This window comes from Chiloscyllium plagiosum, unplaced genomic scaffold (genome assembly GCF_037043375.1).
Source record: "Chiloscyllium plagiosum isolate Xiang-an unplaced genomic scaffold, Cpla_swu_hap1 HiC_scaffold_29, whole genome shotgun sequence".
Taxonomy (NCBI): domain Eukaryota; kingdom Metazoa; phylum Chordata; class Chondrichthyes; order Orectolobiformes; family Hemiscylliidae; genus Chiloscyllium; species Chiloscyllium plagiosum.
In genome coordinates, this window is record NW_028270167.1 from 42,090,862 (window position 1) to 42,107,670 (window position 16,809).

The following is a 16,809-nucleotide window of genomic DNA, read 5'->3' on the forward strand; positions in this document are numbered from 1 at the left end:
ACTGCCCCCTTGACCTGTCTATCTTCCTTCCCACCTATCTACTCCACACTTGCCACCGAACTATCACAATTATCTTCTACCTTTGCCCACTTATCCCCATCTCACCTACTTTTCCCCTCGCCCTGCACCCGGCCGTATATCTTTCTCAAACCCTCATCCCCTTCCCCACAACTGATGAAGAGTTATACCTAAAATGTCGACTCTCTCACTCCTCAGATGCCACATAACCTGCTATGCTTTTTCCAGCGCCACATTTTTTCGACCTTTGAATATGTCAAGCAACTCCACAAGAGACTGTGCAAACACATTTTCAATTCCCTCTTCAGCAGACAGACAATCTCTTTTCATTCACTCTATCAAGCCTCTTCAGAATCTTGTATGTTTCACGGAGATCACATCTCATCTTTCAAAACTTCAGAGAATAAAGACCCAATTTACTCAGCCTGTTACCAGAGGAAACAACCAAACAACTCCATCATTCTAAAGGATTAATTGATTGAATGTTGCCTGTTCCAACCAAATGCAAGTTTTTTTTAATCAACCAAAACTGCACACAGTATTCCTGATGTGGTCTGGATTCATCCAGATGCAATCTGAATTCCAGATGAAATCCAGTACAACTGCAACAAGAGTTTTTCCTTCCCATATTCCAATCCCTCGCAAAAAAGGTCAGCATATCATATAGTCAGAGTCCTGCAGCATGGAGACACTCCCTTTGGCCCAAACTGGTCCATGCCAATCAAAATATCCATCAATGTTAACCCCATTTCTCTGCACTTGGCCCATATCCTTCTAAACTGTTCCTATCCATGTATTTGTCCAATTGTATTTTAAGTGCTGTTAATATACCCACCTCAACCACTTCCACTAGCAGCTCATTCCATACCACCCTCTGTGTAAAAAGGCTGTCCCTCAGATTCCCTTTTATTCTTTCCTCTCTAACCTTAAACTGATGCTGTTCAGTCCTCAATTCCCAAACTTTGAAAAATGACTGAATACATTCACTCTATCCATGCCTCTCATGACCTTATACACGTCTCAGTCTCACACACTCTAAAAAGTCCTAGTTTTGTCCAATCTCTTCCTATAACTCAGACCCTTCAGTCTTGGCAACATCCTTGTAAATTTCTTCTGCATACCTTTCACTTTAATAACATACTTCCTGTAGTAAGGTGACCAAAACTGAACAAAATGCTCCAAGTGGGGATCCAAGATGGCGGCGACCCAGCAAGTTTGAGTCTACAGTGCTCCTCCAAGACTTGGGTAAAGTGGGTCACCCACCTCCACCACACTCACCAAATCATTTAAAATAGCTGTTTAATTTAATGAGTTGCTTAGTATTAAATTTAAACAATCTAATCTTCAGTAAAAATGACTAAAGGGAAGGGAGCCCGCATCTCTCAGTAAGCAGGAACCTCTCCCCTACCCTCTCCAGCTGCAGCCGCCCCAGGGGACTTACCTACAGTGGCGAGCCTCGTGGAAATCATCTCCAAACTGGGTGTGAAGATCGACACTTTTATTGAAGAATCCCGAAGTCGATGGGACTCACTCTCAGCTGCGCTGCAAAAGCACGACCGAGACATCAAGGAAATCGAGCGCTGAGTCGGAGGGGCGGAGCTAAAGGCCACGACCTCCGAAACTACAGCACAATCGGTCGTGGATCGGGTCCGGATTCTCGAACAGCGAGTCTGGACCTTAGAGAATCACATTGACGACCTTGATAATCGTCAAGGTCCCTGCCCGGTCCTGTTCCGACTGCAGAGCTATAAGGAGAGGCAGATACTCCTAGAAGCCTCTAGAAATCTTGGAAAAGATTCCCAAGCCATGATCTATAAAGGATCCAAGATCATGTTATTCCAGGACTTTTGCCCAGCTCTGGTCCGAAAGAGGAAGGCATTCGATGAGGCGAAGATGTGTTTAAGGGACTTAAATATTCAGTACTCCTTACGCTACCCAGCGACGCTACACTTTAACCATGAAGGATCCGTGTATAACTTCGGATCACCGGAAAAGGCTGAGGAATTTTTGGACTCTCTTAGATAAATTGTAAGAGATAATGGATGTTGGTTTGCCTTCCCCCCACTCCGGTTTATATCCCCCCCTTTTCTTTTTTTTACCTTACTGTTTAATATTATCTTGGGGGGTGGGGAGAGGGATTTATTTATTTGTTCTCTACTTAACTATTTTCTCCTCCCCCTTGGTTTTTTTTTATTATTCTATATATATATTATATATTATATATATATGTATATAAGCCGGGGGGTCTAGTTAATGTTGGTGGGGGGAGGTGGTTACCTTATTCTATTTTACCTCTGTCTCTAGGAGCGGGGTTGTTTTCCCTTGTTATTTTGTATCATTATATTTAATTATTATTTGTTGAGGTTGTAATTTTACAGTTATATATGTTTTTACATGATATTAACATTACTAAATATATCCAGGTGTTGGTGTGGGTGGGGGAGGTGGGGGTAGGGTGCTTACTGTTAACTCTAGCTCTGTAGTATATTTGAATTCTCCTCATCTTATTGAGGAGCGCCTGGGTCAAGGGTGGGGCACTGGTTGGGAGATGGACCTTTGGAAAGGAAGTGACACCCCCTGGGAACAAGGGGGAAAATCTCCATTTAAATACATTTTATATTTTTTTTATTATTTAGAAATAGTTTTTTATTATACTGTTGTGAGTGTATTAGAGAGCCTTTATTTTTATGAATTTTATATGCTCTATGCTCGGGATGTTCTGGATAGGGTTTCCCCTCCCGAAGGGTCTCGGATTTGCCCGGACGATTATAGTTGATCAGTTGGTTAAGTGGTGCACCTGGAATGTCAAGTGGAGTAATTCGCCAGTCAAAAGGAAGAAAATATTATCAAATCTCAAGAAAGAAAGAGTTGATATAGCTCTCCTACAGGAGACACACCTGTTGGATAAAGAACACTTGAAATTACGACAGGGTGGATTTGATCAGACCTTTTTTTCTTCTTTTAGCTCAAAAAGTAGGGGAGTTGTTATTCTTATTCGGAAGAATTTCCCTTTCAAAATCCTAAATCAGATACAAGACGAATCTAGACGATATATTCTGATTAAAGCCCTTATAAATGGAGAGGAATATGGGATTTTAAATTTGTACTGCCCCCCGGCACACCCCTTTAAATTTATAACGGAAGCCTTCTCAAAATTGATGGCTCTCGGTGCCCGTCATACAATTATAGGGGGAGACTTGAATTGTATTATGGATCTGGAAATAGATAGGATTCCCAAGAGTACTGCAGGAGTAGCTCCCAGATCTAGGCAATTGGTGGATCTGAACAAAGAATTAGGATTAGTAGATGTATGGAGATGTCTTCATCCACAGGGCAGAGATTTTTCTTTTTACTCCAATCCACATAAATGTCGTACCAGAATTGATATGTTTTTTGCCCCCTCGATTTTTTAAAATTCCATATCATCCTGTAAAGTAGGTAGTATAGCAATTTCCAATCACGCTGCTATATATATGGAAATCAAGGCGAGGAACAATGGGACATCCCCTCGGCATTGGCGCATGGACCCCTTCCGGATGAAAGATAGTAAATTTGTAAAGTACTTCTCTCAAGAATTTAAAACTTCTTTAGAAATTAATTCAGGTACGGCTAGCAACCCATCAATGATGTGGGAGACCATCAAAGCTTATAAGCGAGGTTTGATCATCTACTCAGCGATCCAGAAAAAATTAAAAGGGAGAACAACAGCATCTGCTCGAAGCTCACTTAAAAGCAGCTGAAACTGCATACGCTGATAGACCTTCTATTATCAAATTGCAAAGGATTACGGCCCTTAGGACAGCTCTAAACACCATGCTTACCCAAATGGCTAAGAGGGAAATATTATTTGCAAAACAAAGGTTATATGAATTTGGCGACAAACCAGGTAGATACTTAGCATTTCTTGCAAAGAAAAAAAAAGGCCCCTCAAACTATCACGTCTATCAAGGAAAGTACGGGTATTTTGACTCATGATCATAAAAGATTAATGCAATCTTTAGAAAATTTTATTCTGATTTATATAAATCGCAGGATTGTGAAGACAGGACTAGGAGGATGCAATCATTTTTTAAAAATTTGACCTTTCCGGACCTAACTCTGGAACAGGTATCGGTCTTGAATGCTCCCCTAACAGTCCACGAAATACTTGACACAATCAGGCAACTTCAGAGCGGTAAGGCACCTGGCCCAGATGGTTTTCAAGCTGAATTCTATAAAGAATTTACAGGAATATTGGCGGGTCCACTTATGGACGTGTATAACTACACATACAGTCAGGGCAAAGAGGCAAATATCTCTCTTATCCTTAAAAAAGGAAAGGACCCAGAAGATTGTGCGTCATACAGACCAATATCCTTGCTAAATGTAGATTTTAAAATTCTTTCTAAAACGTTAGCATGGAGACTAGAAAGGGTATTGCCACATATCATAAAGGAGGATCAGACGGGGTTTATTAAGGGCCGCAGATCATCCAATAATATTAGAAGGGTTTTGAATATGATTTAAGCCTGCCATCAAGGAAAGATACCAGGAGTAGTAGTCTCATTAGACTCAGAAAAAGCATTCGATAGGGTTGAATGGTCATATTTGTTTTACACATTGGAAAGGTTTGGCGTTGGAAAGGTGTTTACCAAATGGGTCTCAACATTGTATAGTGATCCCAAAGCAGTTGTGATTACCAATGGATTAGGTTCGGATAGCTTCAGTGTGGGTAGGGGCTGCCGTCAGGGATGTACTCTTTTGCCATTGTTATTTACGTTAATAATTGAACCACTAGCAGAAGCTATACGGGCTGAGCCTAATATAACGGCCCCGAGGATTGGTACAGGTAAACATAAAATTACTCCTCATGCAGACGATGTTCTTCTATTCCTCAGTCATCCTCTGATGTCAGTGCCTCGCTTAATCCAAGTTATTAATACATTTAGCGCATTCTCAGGCTATAAAATTAATTTCTCAAAATCGGAGGCTATGCCAATGGGTGGCCTTGCTATGATACCCCATTTAGTGGACGGATCCCACTTTCCGTTTCGGTGGTCCCTGGAGGGTTTCTTATATTTAGGCATTTTTATTACCCCAGTATTTGGTCAGTTGAATAAGGCTAACTTTGTGCATTTACTGGAAAGGATAAGGCAGGACCTCCAGCAATGGGGAGACCTTCCAATTTCCTGGCTGGGTAGAATAGCACTGATTAAAATGAATGTCCTGCCCCGTCTCCTATACCCTATGAGAATGCTTCCGGTGATGCTGCCGAGGACAGCTTTATGTAAATTATACGGCTGGCTGAGTTCCTTTATCTGGAACCATAGGCGGCCCCTTATTAAGCTGAAGAAGCTACAGCTTCCACAGGCAAGGGGTGGATTGGACTTCCCAGATTTTAGGAAATATCAGTTAAGTTCCCTATTAAGTTACATAGCTGATTTGGTCTTGTCTGATCCGCAATCAATCTGGCTGGACATCGAGGCTTCTCAAGTAAAATGCCCACTTATTAACCTTTTATTTTCAGACAAGAGGAAAATCATTACGGATCACTGTAAAAACCCTATAATACACAATTAAAGCTTGGAATATAATGCGGCAAAATGAGGGCAACTCACATAAAACATCCCCCTATGCGCTGATAGTGGGAGCATGGGGATTCCAACTGGGGTTTACAGATGCCACTTTTAAACTCTGGAGATCCAGGGGTATCTCATGTCTAGGGGACCTATTTAAAGAAGGGGTCCTGATGTCTTTTGAACAGCTGCGTCAGAAATTTGGATTACCTAATGGAGACTTCTTTCGATACTTCCAAATTTGAGATTATATATAGAAGAAGACTACGTTATTAGATAGTCCTTATAAATCAGATAGAGAATATAGAGTACTACGACCAATGGGGGTATCTTCTGTCAGTACAATTTATCATTTACTACATGATGAAGTATTGGGAGATATGGACAATCTGCTTAAAACATGGGATCAGGATTTGGGACTAGAAATCTCTATAGAAACGTGGAATGATATTTGGGAAAACGCCAGAAGAATCACCATTTGTAACAGAACTCAGGCTATCCAACTGAAGATACTTCATAGGGCCCATATAGCATGGATCGATTGGCAAAATTTAAGGCAGGAGCATCTCCAATGTGTCCCAAATGTAAAATAGAGGTGGGCACTCTTGTACATTGCCTATAGACCTGTCATAAGATCCGTAGATACTGGACTAAAGTAGCAAGTACCCTGACAGAAATTTTAGGAACGGAAATTAAAGTGGACCCTGTATCTCTCCTTTTGGGCTTTTCGAACTTACCCTCCCTGGATATGCACGGGAAGAGATTATTTTCTATTCTCTCTTTCTGTGCAAGGAAAAATATTTCAGTAAACTGGGTGGCTGAGGGCCCCCCAGGACTTTCAAATTGGCACAGATTAATTATGGAATGTATTCCCCTTGACTTCCTTACAAATATGGTGCACCAAAAGACCGAATTATTTCATAAAATATGGCAGCCCTTCTTGAATTATATGAATACAGATATTTCGGCTATCCTAACAAGGGTTTTTATTTAATTGAGATTACGAACCTGCCTGGTCCTTGGGAGAGGAATCCCGCACGAATACGGGTTTTGTTACATTTGATGTTACACATTCCGAACATGTATCTCACTACCCAATTTCTATGTTATCCATTGTTTTTTTTTCCTTTCTCTTATTTGAATAATGTAAGAGAGTTAATTATACACTCTGGTTAGTTGTAGGTTAGATTAGTAGTTAGTTGAGTTTTGTTTTCTTCTCTTTCTTTTGTTAAATTTTGGTTATTATTTATTTAAGATTTAATTGTATATCAATGTTTGCACTTGAGAGTTTTGTTTATTTTTGTAAACTTGTAAAAATGTTAAACTTTCAATAAAAATATCTATACAAAAAAAACTCCAAGTGTGGCCTCATCAACGTCCTGTACACTACAACATAACTTCCTAACTTCTTTCTTCAATACCCTGACTGATGAAGGCCAGTGTGCCAAAGGCCTTCTCCACTGCTCCTTTGTTTGACAGCCATCTCTCCCAAAAGGCAATCATCAATAAGGACAGGCAACAGCGGATCAGCTGCATTAGCTCATGGAAGCAAATTCAACAGTCTCTTTGGATGCTTGAGGCTGGACACTCCAAGGGTTGCAGGTTGAGAATTGACCCATTCCATCACATGAAGGTCACTACAGAAATTTGGGATCAAATAGATATCACATTCAAATCAAGGAATAGCCAAAGATCATATATTAGGCAGGGAAATAGTGAAATTTGTGGTCCTGCCTTTTCAATCCTCCTTGGACGTGATAATTAAATCAGAGGATAGCTCCTTTTTTTGAAGTTCTTACCATCACACAATCATTTCACCCTACACGAGATCAACACATGGCGAAATGCACTGGACACAGCAGGCAAGTCTGCAAATCCTGACAACATCTGATGATAATTAGAAAGAATTGTGCTCCGGAACTTGCCACACAAGCTGTCCCAGTTAGTGACAACTCGGCTATCCTCCCAGCAATGTGGATACTTGCTTGGGAAAATCCTGTGCACAAAAAGCAGGACAAATCCATCCCCCATCAGTAAAGAGAAAGAAGGCATTGTCCACAGTGCTATTAAGCACCACTCATTCAGCAATAATCTGATCAATGATGCTTGGTTTAGATTTCATCAGGGCCACTCGGCTCTTGACCTCATTTCAGCTTCAGTTCAAACATGAAACAAAAGCTGAACTCAATGGATGAGTCAGAGCCTTTGACATCAAGATGACGATTAACCCAATGCAGCATCAAGGACCCAGAAAAACTGAAGTAAATGGGAATCGGGTGAAAATCTGTCCACTGGTCAAGTTACGTAATACATAAAGGAAGATATGCTTGTTCAAGGTCAATTATCTCAGTCTCAGGAAATCATTGTAGGAGTTCTTTAGGGCAATGTCCAAGGCTCAACCATCTTCAACTACTTCATCAATGATCTGTCCTCCATCATCAGGTCAGACATGTAGGATGCTCACTGATAACTTCACAATATTCAATATCATTTGTAACTCATGCACTGAAGCAGTCCATGCCAAAGGGAGCAGTTCCTGGACAAAATCCAGTCTTTACCTAATAAGTGGCAAGTAATATTTGCACCACACAAGTAAAAGGCATTGAGAAGAGAGTGAATATGACAACCTCCCGTATCTTTAAAAAACATTGCTATCTTTAAATACCTAGCATCAACATCCAAAGTGTTATCATTGACCAAAAACAAACTGGATCAGCCAAATTTCTTTTTAATTCACTCATGAGATGTAGACATCACAAGCTGGGCCAGCACTTATTGCCTGTCCCTGGTTGCCCTTAAGTAAGTGGTGGTGAGCTGCACCTTGGACTGCTGTAAGTAGACCTAGCATGCTGTTAGGGAGGAAGACAGAGAGAAAGAACAGGACAGCACAGGAAAAGGCCCTTTGGCCCTCCAAGCCTGCACTGATAGTTTTAGTATGAAAGTGCAAAATGTGTCTTCACTGACAGGATCCATATCCCTCTATTTCCTTCCTATTCATGTATTCATCCATGTGCTTCTTCAATGCTGGCATTGTGTCTGCTTCCACCACTTCCTCTGGTAGTTCAGTCAGGCACTCACCACCCTTAATGTGAATTATAAACACACAAAGGGATTGAACAAATGTGCGCCCATCAAACATTTATTGAAGCAGTAACAAGCATGGCTTCCAGGAAATCCAGGAATTTGACCCAATAACACTTAAGGAACAGCAGTATAGTTCCAATTCAGGAGGATGTAGGGAACCTGCAAGTGATGATGTTCTCACGTGTTGTGTAATTGGCAGACTGATTGCCAGGATCGATTAATAATTCTTCTATTGTGTCATACAACTACAGAATAGCAGGGAGAAAGTGAGGACTGCAGATGCTGGAGATCAGAGTTTAAAAATGTGTTGCTGGAAAAGCGCAGCAGGTCAGGCAGCATCAAAGGAACAGGAAAATCGACATTTCGGGCATAAGCCCTTCTACAGAATAGCACTAAATGAAATATATGGATCATGACTATATGCTCTCTAAGAACCTCTATGATTATGATGGGGTTTGGTACAAGTTAGGTATTGCTACCACTGGAGCTACTGACATAATTGAGAAACCTCGATTATTCAGCACTTGATTGTCCGAATTTCGGATTATCTGGCAAGATCGCAATGTCCTGATGCCTGGCTAACTTGCGTTATCCGACATTCGATGAACTGAATGAAATTCTCTACATCCATGTCCTTCGAATAATCGAGCTTCCTCTGTATTAGTAAAGTTGCATAAGAAGGATATGAATGGATGAGAGATAGTTCATTTAAGTTCATGTTAGTGAAATGCAGGCCATATCAGGCTATGATTGAAGAAATGACAACATGAATATCTAGGAATTATATTGCAAATAAATTTTAAATTGAGATCTAGAGAATAACTGTTCAAGTATTCCTTAGAAAAGTGGTTCAGAAAATTGAAGCTTATGGCATAAAGGTGGCAAAGATTCTTGCAGGATTAAAACTGAGATGATCAAAACAAATAGCATTAACTGCTTCGGAATTCACAAAAGAGACAGGATATAACGTATTTATGAATGGAAAATACATCCAGGAAGACACACACAAAAGGAGAGACAAACACAGAGGGAGAACATAGAACAGTACAGCACAGTACAGGTCCTTCGGCCCTCGACGTTGTGCCGGCCTTTTATCCTACTCTAAGATCAGACTAACCAACATACCCTTCATTGTACTATCTTCCATGTGCCTATCCAAGAGTTGCTTAAATGTCCCTAATGTATCTGACTCGACTACGACTGCTGGCAGTGCATTCCAAGCACCCACCACTCTGTGTAAAGAACCTACCTCTGACATCTCCCCTAAACCTTCCTCCAATCATCCTAAAATTCTGCCCCCTCGTGATAGCCATTTCTGCCCTGGGACAAAGTCTTTGACTATCCACTCTATCTATGCCTCTCATCAGCTTTTATGCCTCTATCAAGTCACCTTACATTCTTCTTTACTCCAGTGTGAAAAGCCTTAGCTCCCTCAACCCTTTCTTCATAAGACATTCTCTCCAGTCCAGGCAGCATCCCGGTAAATCTCTTCTGCACTCTCTCTAAAAAGCTTCCACATCCTTCCTATAATGAAGCAACCTAGTGTGGTCTAACCAGGGTATTATAGAGCTGCAGCATAACCTTGACGCTCTTAAACTCAATCCCCCTGCTAATGAAAGCCAACACACCATACACATTTTTACAATCCTATCAACTTGGGTGACTTTTGAGGGACATATGGACGTAGACCCCGAGATCCCTCTGTTCCTCCACACTACCAAGAATCACCACTTTAACCCTGTAATCTGCATTTAAATTCAACCCTCCAAAATGAATCACTTCACACTTTTCTAGGTTGAACTCAGTCAGCCACTTATCAGCCCAGCTCTGCATCCTGTCAATGTCCCATCGCAACCTCCAACAGCCCTTCACGTTAACCACCACTCCACCAACCTTTGTGTCATCGACAAATTTACTAACCCACCCTTCCACTTCCTTATCCAAGTCTTTTATAAAAATCACAAAGAGAAGAGGTCCCAGAACCGATCTTTGTGGACCACGACTGGTCACCGAGCTCCAGACTGAATACTTTCCATCTACCACCACCCTCTGTCTTCTTTGGGCCAGTCAATTCTGTAGCCAGACAGACACATTTCCAGGTATCCCAAGCCACCTTACTTTTACCTTGCTAAAATCCATGTATAGAGGAATCTCAATTATCCGAACATTAATTATCTGAATTTAGGATTATCTGAACAAGGTTGCAAGGTCCTGATGCTTGGCTAAACTGTGTTATCCGGCATTTGATTATCTGAATAAAATACTCCCTGCCCATGCCGATCGGATAATTGAGGTTCCTTTGTGCACCACATCCACTGCTCTACCTTCATCAATGTGTTTTGGCACATCCTCAAAGAATTCAATAAGGTTTGTGAGACATGACCTGCCTCTCACAAAGCCATGCTGACTATCTCTAATCAAACTATGGTTTTCCAAATAATCATGAATCCTATCTCTCAGAATCCTCACCAATACTTTACCTACCATGGATGTGAGACTGGCTGATCTGTAATTCCCAGGATTATCCCTATTGAAGATTTTCCTTTCTTGAACAAGTGAATAACAATTTCAAAACTCCAATGGACAGTGAGGATGCAAAGTTCATCGCCAAAGGTGCAGCAATCTCTTCCCTCGATTCCTGTAGTAGCCTTGGGTATATCCCAGCTGGCCCAGGGGATTTTCAAAATTTTCAACACACCCTCCATCTTGACATCAACCTGTTTGAGCATGGCAATCGGTTTCATGCTGTCCTCAGAAACATCATGGCCCCTCTCAGTACTGAATACTGAAGTAATGTACTCATTAGGGACCTCCCCTACCTCCTCTGACTCCAGGTGCAAGTTCCCTCCATTATCTCTGACTGACCCTACCCTCACTCTGGCCAACCTCTTGTTCCTCACCTAAGTACAGAATACCTTAGGATTTTCCTTAATCTTACCTGCTGAAGCCTTTTCATGCTCCCTTCTAGCTCTCTGAAATCCATTCTTCAGTTCCTTCCTGCCTACCTTGTAACCCTCAAGAGCCCTGTCTGATCCTTGCCTCCTCAAACCTCCTTTTCCTCTTGACTAGATATTCCACATTCCTTGTCATCCAAGGTTCTTCCAACTTATCATCCCTTCCTTGCCATAGTGGGACAAACCTGTCCAGCACTATCAACAAGGGCTTCCTAAACAACCATAATTCAGTTACGTTTAGTTTAGCAATGGAAGGGGATAGGTACATGCCACAGGGTAAGAATTATAGATGGGGGAGGAGCAATTATAATGCAATTAGGCAAGACTTAAGATGCATAGAATGGGATAGCAAAATGCAGAGGGCGAGGACAATTGAAATGTGGAGCTGATTTAAGGGACAGATATTGCATGTCCTTGATTGGTATGTCCCTGTCAGGCAGGAAGCAAGTGAAAAGATAAGGGAACCGTGGTTTACTAAAGAAATTGTATCTCTTGTTAAGCAGAGGAGGGAGGCTTATGTGGCGTTGAGACGAGATGGGTTAGGTGAGGCGATGGAGAGTTACAGATTAGCAAGGAAGGATTTAAAGAAAGAGAGTTAAGAAGAGCAAGGAGAGGACATGAGCAGTCTTTAGCAGGTAGAATAAAGGAGAACCCTAAAGCTTTCTATAGGTACGTGAGGAATAAAAGGATGACTAGGGTAGGCCAGTCAAAGGCAGAAGTGGGAAGTTGTATGCGGAACCTGTGGAGATCAGAGAGGTGATAAACAAATATTTCTCATCTGGTTTCATTCAGGAAAAGGAGAATATTGTAGAGGAGAAGACTGAGATATGTGCTATTAGACCTGTAAGGATTGAGGTGAGTAAGAAGTTGGTGTTCTCAATTAGTGAAAGTAGACAAGTCCCCGGGTCGTACGGGATTTATCCGAGGATTCTTTGGGAAGCTAGGGAGGAGATGATTTTGATCTTTGGTCTTGATCTTTGAGTCATTATTGTCTACGTGTTTAGTATCAGAGGACTGGAGAATTGCAAATGTTATGCTCGTGTTTAAGAAGGGCAGCAAGATGACCCTGGTAATTATAGACCAGTGAGCCTTATGCCTGTTGTAGGAAACATTTTGGAAAGAATTATAAGAGATAGGATTTATAATCATATAGAAAGCATCAATATGATTGCAGATAGTCAACATGGTTTTGTCAAGGGCAAGTCGTGTCTTAGAAACCTCATTGAGTTTTTTGAGAAGGTGACCAAGCATGTGGATTAGGGTAGGGCAGTTGACGTGATGTACATTGACTTCAGTAAAGCCTTTGAGAAGGTTCCACATGGTAGGCTGTTGGAGAAAATGCAGAGGCATGGTTTTGAGGGTGATTTAGCAGTTTGGATTGGAAACTGGCTTTCTGTAAGAAGGCAGTGAGTGGTGGTTGATGGAAAACATGGGTGGAACAGTAGCACGGTGTTTAACACTGCTGCCTCACAGCGCCAGAGACCTGGGTTCAATTCCCACCTCAGGCAACTGTCTGTGTGGGGTTTGCACATTCTCCCAGTGTCTGCGTAGGTTTCCTCCCACAGTCCAAAGAAAATGTGCAGGTTAGGCGAATTGGCCATGCTAAATTTCCCGTAGTGTTAGGTGAAGGGGTAAATGTAGGGGAATGGGTCTGGGTGGGTTGCTTTTCAGAGGGTCGGTGTGGACTTGTTGGGCCGAAGGGCCTGTTTCCACACTGTAAGTAAGTAATCTAATATTCAGCCTGGAGTCCAGTTACTTGTGGTGTGCCACAAGGATCTGTTTTGGGACCACTGCTGTGAGTCGTTTTTATAAATGACTTGGACACAGGCATAGGTGGATGGGTTAGTTAGTGGATGGTGTTGTGGACAGTGTGGAAGAATGTTGCAGGTTGCAGGGGGACTTGGATAAACTGTAGAATTGGGCTGATAGGTGGCAAATGGAGTTCAATACAGATAAATGTGAGGTGATTCACTTTGGGAAGAATAACAGGAAGGCAGATCACTGGGTAAATGCAAAGATTCTTGGTAGTGTGGATGTGCATAGGGATCTTGGAGTCCATGTACATAGATCCCTAAAAGTTGCCACCCAGGTTGGTGATGCTGTTAAGAAGGCGTACGATGTGTTAGGCTTTTTTGGTCGAGGGATTGAGTTCTGGGGCCATGATGTCATGCTGTAACTATACAAAACGTTAGTGCAGCCGCACTTGAAATATTGTGTACAGTTCTGGTCACCCCATTACAGGAAGGATGTGGAAGTATTGGAAAAGGTGCAGAGGAGATTTACTAAGATGCTGCCTGGTCTGGAGGGAAAGTCTTATGAGGAAAGGCTGAGAGACTTGGGTCTGTTCTCATTAAAGAGAAGAAGGCTAAGAGGGGATTTGATGGAGACATACAAGGTGATCAAAGGATTATGATTTGGAGATGCCGGTGTTGGATTGGGATGTACAAAGTTAAAAATCACACAACACTAGGTTATAGTCCAACAGATTTAATTGGAAGTCTTTTTCCTAGGATGATGATGTCAGCTTGTATGAGGGGGCATAGCTACAAATTGAGGGGTGATAGATTTAAGACAGGTGTCAGAGGCAGGTCCTTTACTCAGAGAGTGGTAAGGGCATGGAATGCCCTGCCTGCCAATGTAATTAACTCAGCCACACTGGCAGCATTTAAACAATCCCTGCATAAGTACATTGCTGATGATGGGATAGTGTAGGGAGAGGCTTAGATTAGTTCACAGGTTGGCACAGATGGGCCTGTTCTATGCGCTAACCTCCACATTTCTGTCATGCATTTCCCCAAGAACATCTGTTCCCAGTTTACGTACCCCAGTTCCTGCCTAATAGCATTATAATTCCCTCTCCCCCAATTAAATACTTGCCAATGCCATCTGGTCCTATCCCTTTCCATGAGTAATATAAAGGTCAGGAAGTTGTGATCACGATCACCGAAATGCTCTCAGAGATCTGATACCTGGCATGGTTCGTTGCCAAGCACTAAATCCAATATGGCCTCCCCTCTAGTTGGCCTATCTACATATTGAGTCAGGAACCCTTCCTGGACACCTGACAAAAACTGTTCCATCCAAACTATTTAAATTAAGGAGGTTTCAATCAATATTAGGGAAGTTGAAGTCACCCATGACAACAATCCTGTTACTTCTGCACCTTTCCATAACCTGCCTCCCAATCTGCTCCTCTACGTCCCTGTTGCTATTGAAGGCTCTGTAGAAAACTCCCAATAAAGTGACTGCTCCTTTCCTGTTTCTGACTTCCACCCATACTGGTTCTGTAGACAAATGCTCCTTGATGATCTCCCTTTCTGTAACTGTGATACGATCCCTGATTAACAATGCCACTCCTCCACCTCTTTTGCCTCTCCCGTCTCCCCCTATTCCTACTGGGATGCATAAGATCTGAGGATTCCATATGCATTCATGGATGTACCTGCTGAAGAAATCCAACTTCTCATCATGCATGTTGAGATGTTGCTGGAGCTGTTCAGAGCTGGTGAAGCGACGGTTACACTCATAGCAAGGCCAGTTCTTTTCCTGGTCTCTCAGAACTGAGGAAGAAACAAACTTAGAAACTGTCAATCTGTCCACAAGAAAACTGCATTCATATTCTGCTCGACTATGGTGACTAATTCTCATTTTTCAGGAAGGTATATCACTTCACTGGGCATTGTATTAAATTTTAAAATAAGCTGTTGTCTTAAAAAACATGAACTCAGGTTAAAACTGACTCAAGAAGAAATGTCGGAATGAAATACTTTTGTTGAATGGACAAAATCTCTCACTGGAAATAACCTGAAGGCTTTCTGCACGCTTACTTTCATCAGTTAGAGCACTGAGTATAGGAGTTGGGAAGTCTTGTTGCAACTGAAGAAAACATTGGTGAGGTCACATTTGGAATACTGCGGGCACTTCTGGTTGTGCTGCTAAGAAGGCATACGATGTGTTAGGCTTTATTAGTCGAGGGATTGAGTTCTGGGGCCATGATGTCATGCTGTAACTATACAAAATGTTAGTGCAGCTGCACTTGAAATATTGTGTATAGTTCTGGTCACCCCATTATAGGAAGGACGTGGAAGTATTGGAAAAGGTGCAGAGGAGATTTACTAAGATGTTGCCTGGTCTGGAGGGAAAGTCTTATGAGAGAAAGTCTTATGAGAAAGGATATTATTGAACTAGAATGAATACAGAAAAGATTTACTACGATGCTACCTGGTCTGGAAGATTTTGAGTTATAAGAAGAGGTTGGATAGGCTGGGAATTTTCCCCTGAAGCGTAGGAGACCAAGGGGTGACCTTTTAGAGATCTATAAAATCATGAGGGGCATAAGTAAGGTAGATAGCCAACAGCTTTTTCCTGTGGTAGGGGAATGTAAAACTAGAGGGCAGAGGGTTTAAGATGAGAGGGGAGATACCAAAGGTCCAGAGGGGCACTCAGAGGATGGTGAGTGTCTGGGACAGGCTGCCAGAGGTAGTGGTGAAATTGAGTACAACTTCATCATTTAAGAAACATTTAATCAGGTACATGAATGGGATAGGTATGGAAGGATATGGACCAAACATAGGCAAAAGGGACTACTTTAATTGTGAAAACGAGGCGGCATGGGCAGGTTGAGTTGAAGGGCCTATTTCCATGTCTAAACCTCTACTCCTCTAGTAAGGAATAAATTAGACCAGTGACTGTTAGAGATCAGCACAGAATCTGGGTCAGTGTTGTCTGCTTGAGAGGATTTAACATAACGTATGGTTCTGAGGAAGGGTCACTGGAGTCGAAATGTTAACTCAGATTTCTCTTCACAGATGCTGCCAGACTTGCTGAACTTTTCTAGAAACTTCAGTTTTTGTTTCTGGTTTACAACATCCACAATTTTTTCATTTTTTTATTAAGAGGGTTTAAGTAAATCAGAACTCCTGGTGTCCATAAATCTTGAACATTTCTTGAAGAGCAACAAATAGCAGAGTATGACCGCTGTCAGATCTATCTCTAATTTCAGATTTGGGAATCTACTGAACCAAGTTGTTCAACTTCATCTAAACAATTATTACACTCTGTGCTGCATCAAGAATGCATAGATAGTTTGTAAAAGCCTGGGATGCTACTTGGAGGGCAGGTATTTAGAAGTTGAATCACAAAATTCGAGCCAGAAAGTGGGAAGGAAGTTGGTGCCTTTCAGAGATATTGCCAGGATC

General features: G+C 41.8%; 1 protein-coding gene across 12 annotated transcripts in view; it reads right to left on the reverse strand.

Moving 5' to 3' along the window:
• The window catches only part of prdm10 (PR domain containing 10), a 241,471-nt gene that overhangs the window by 104,108 nt on the left and 120,554 nt on the right, over positions 1-16,809 (reverse strand). For all 12 annotated transcript variants that reach the window (XM_087976537.1, XM_087976536.1, XM_087976538.1 and 9 more), the window contains one exon: positions 15,054-15,171. In XM_087976537.1, coding sequence (XP_087832663.1) covers positions 15,054-15,171 — 118 coding nt within the window. The remainder of the gene's footprint in view (positions 1-15,053; positions 15,172-16,809) is intronic.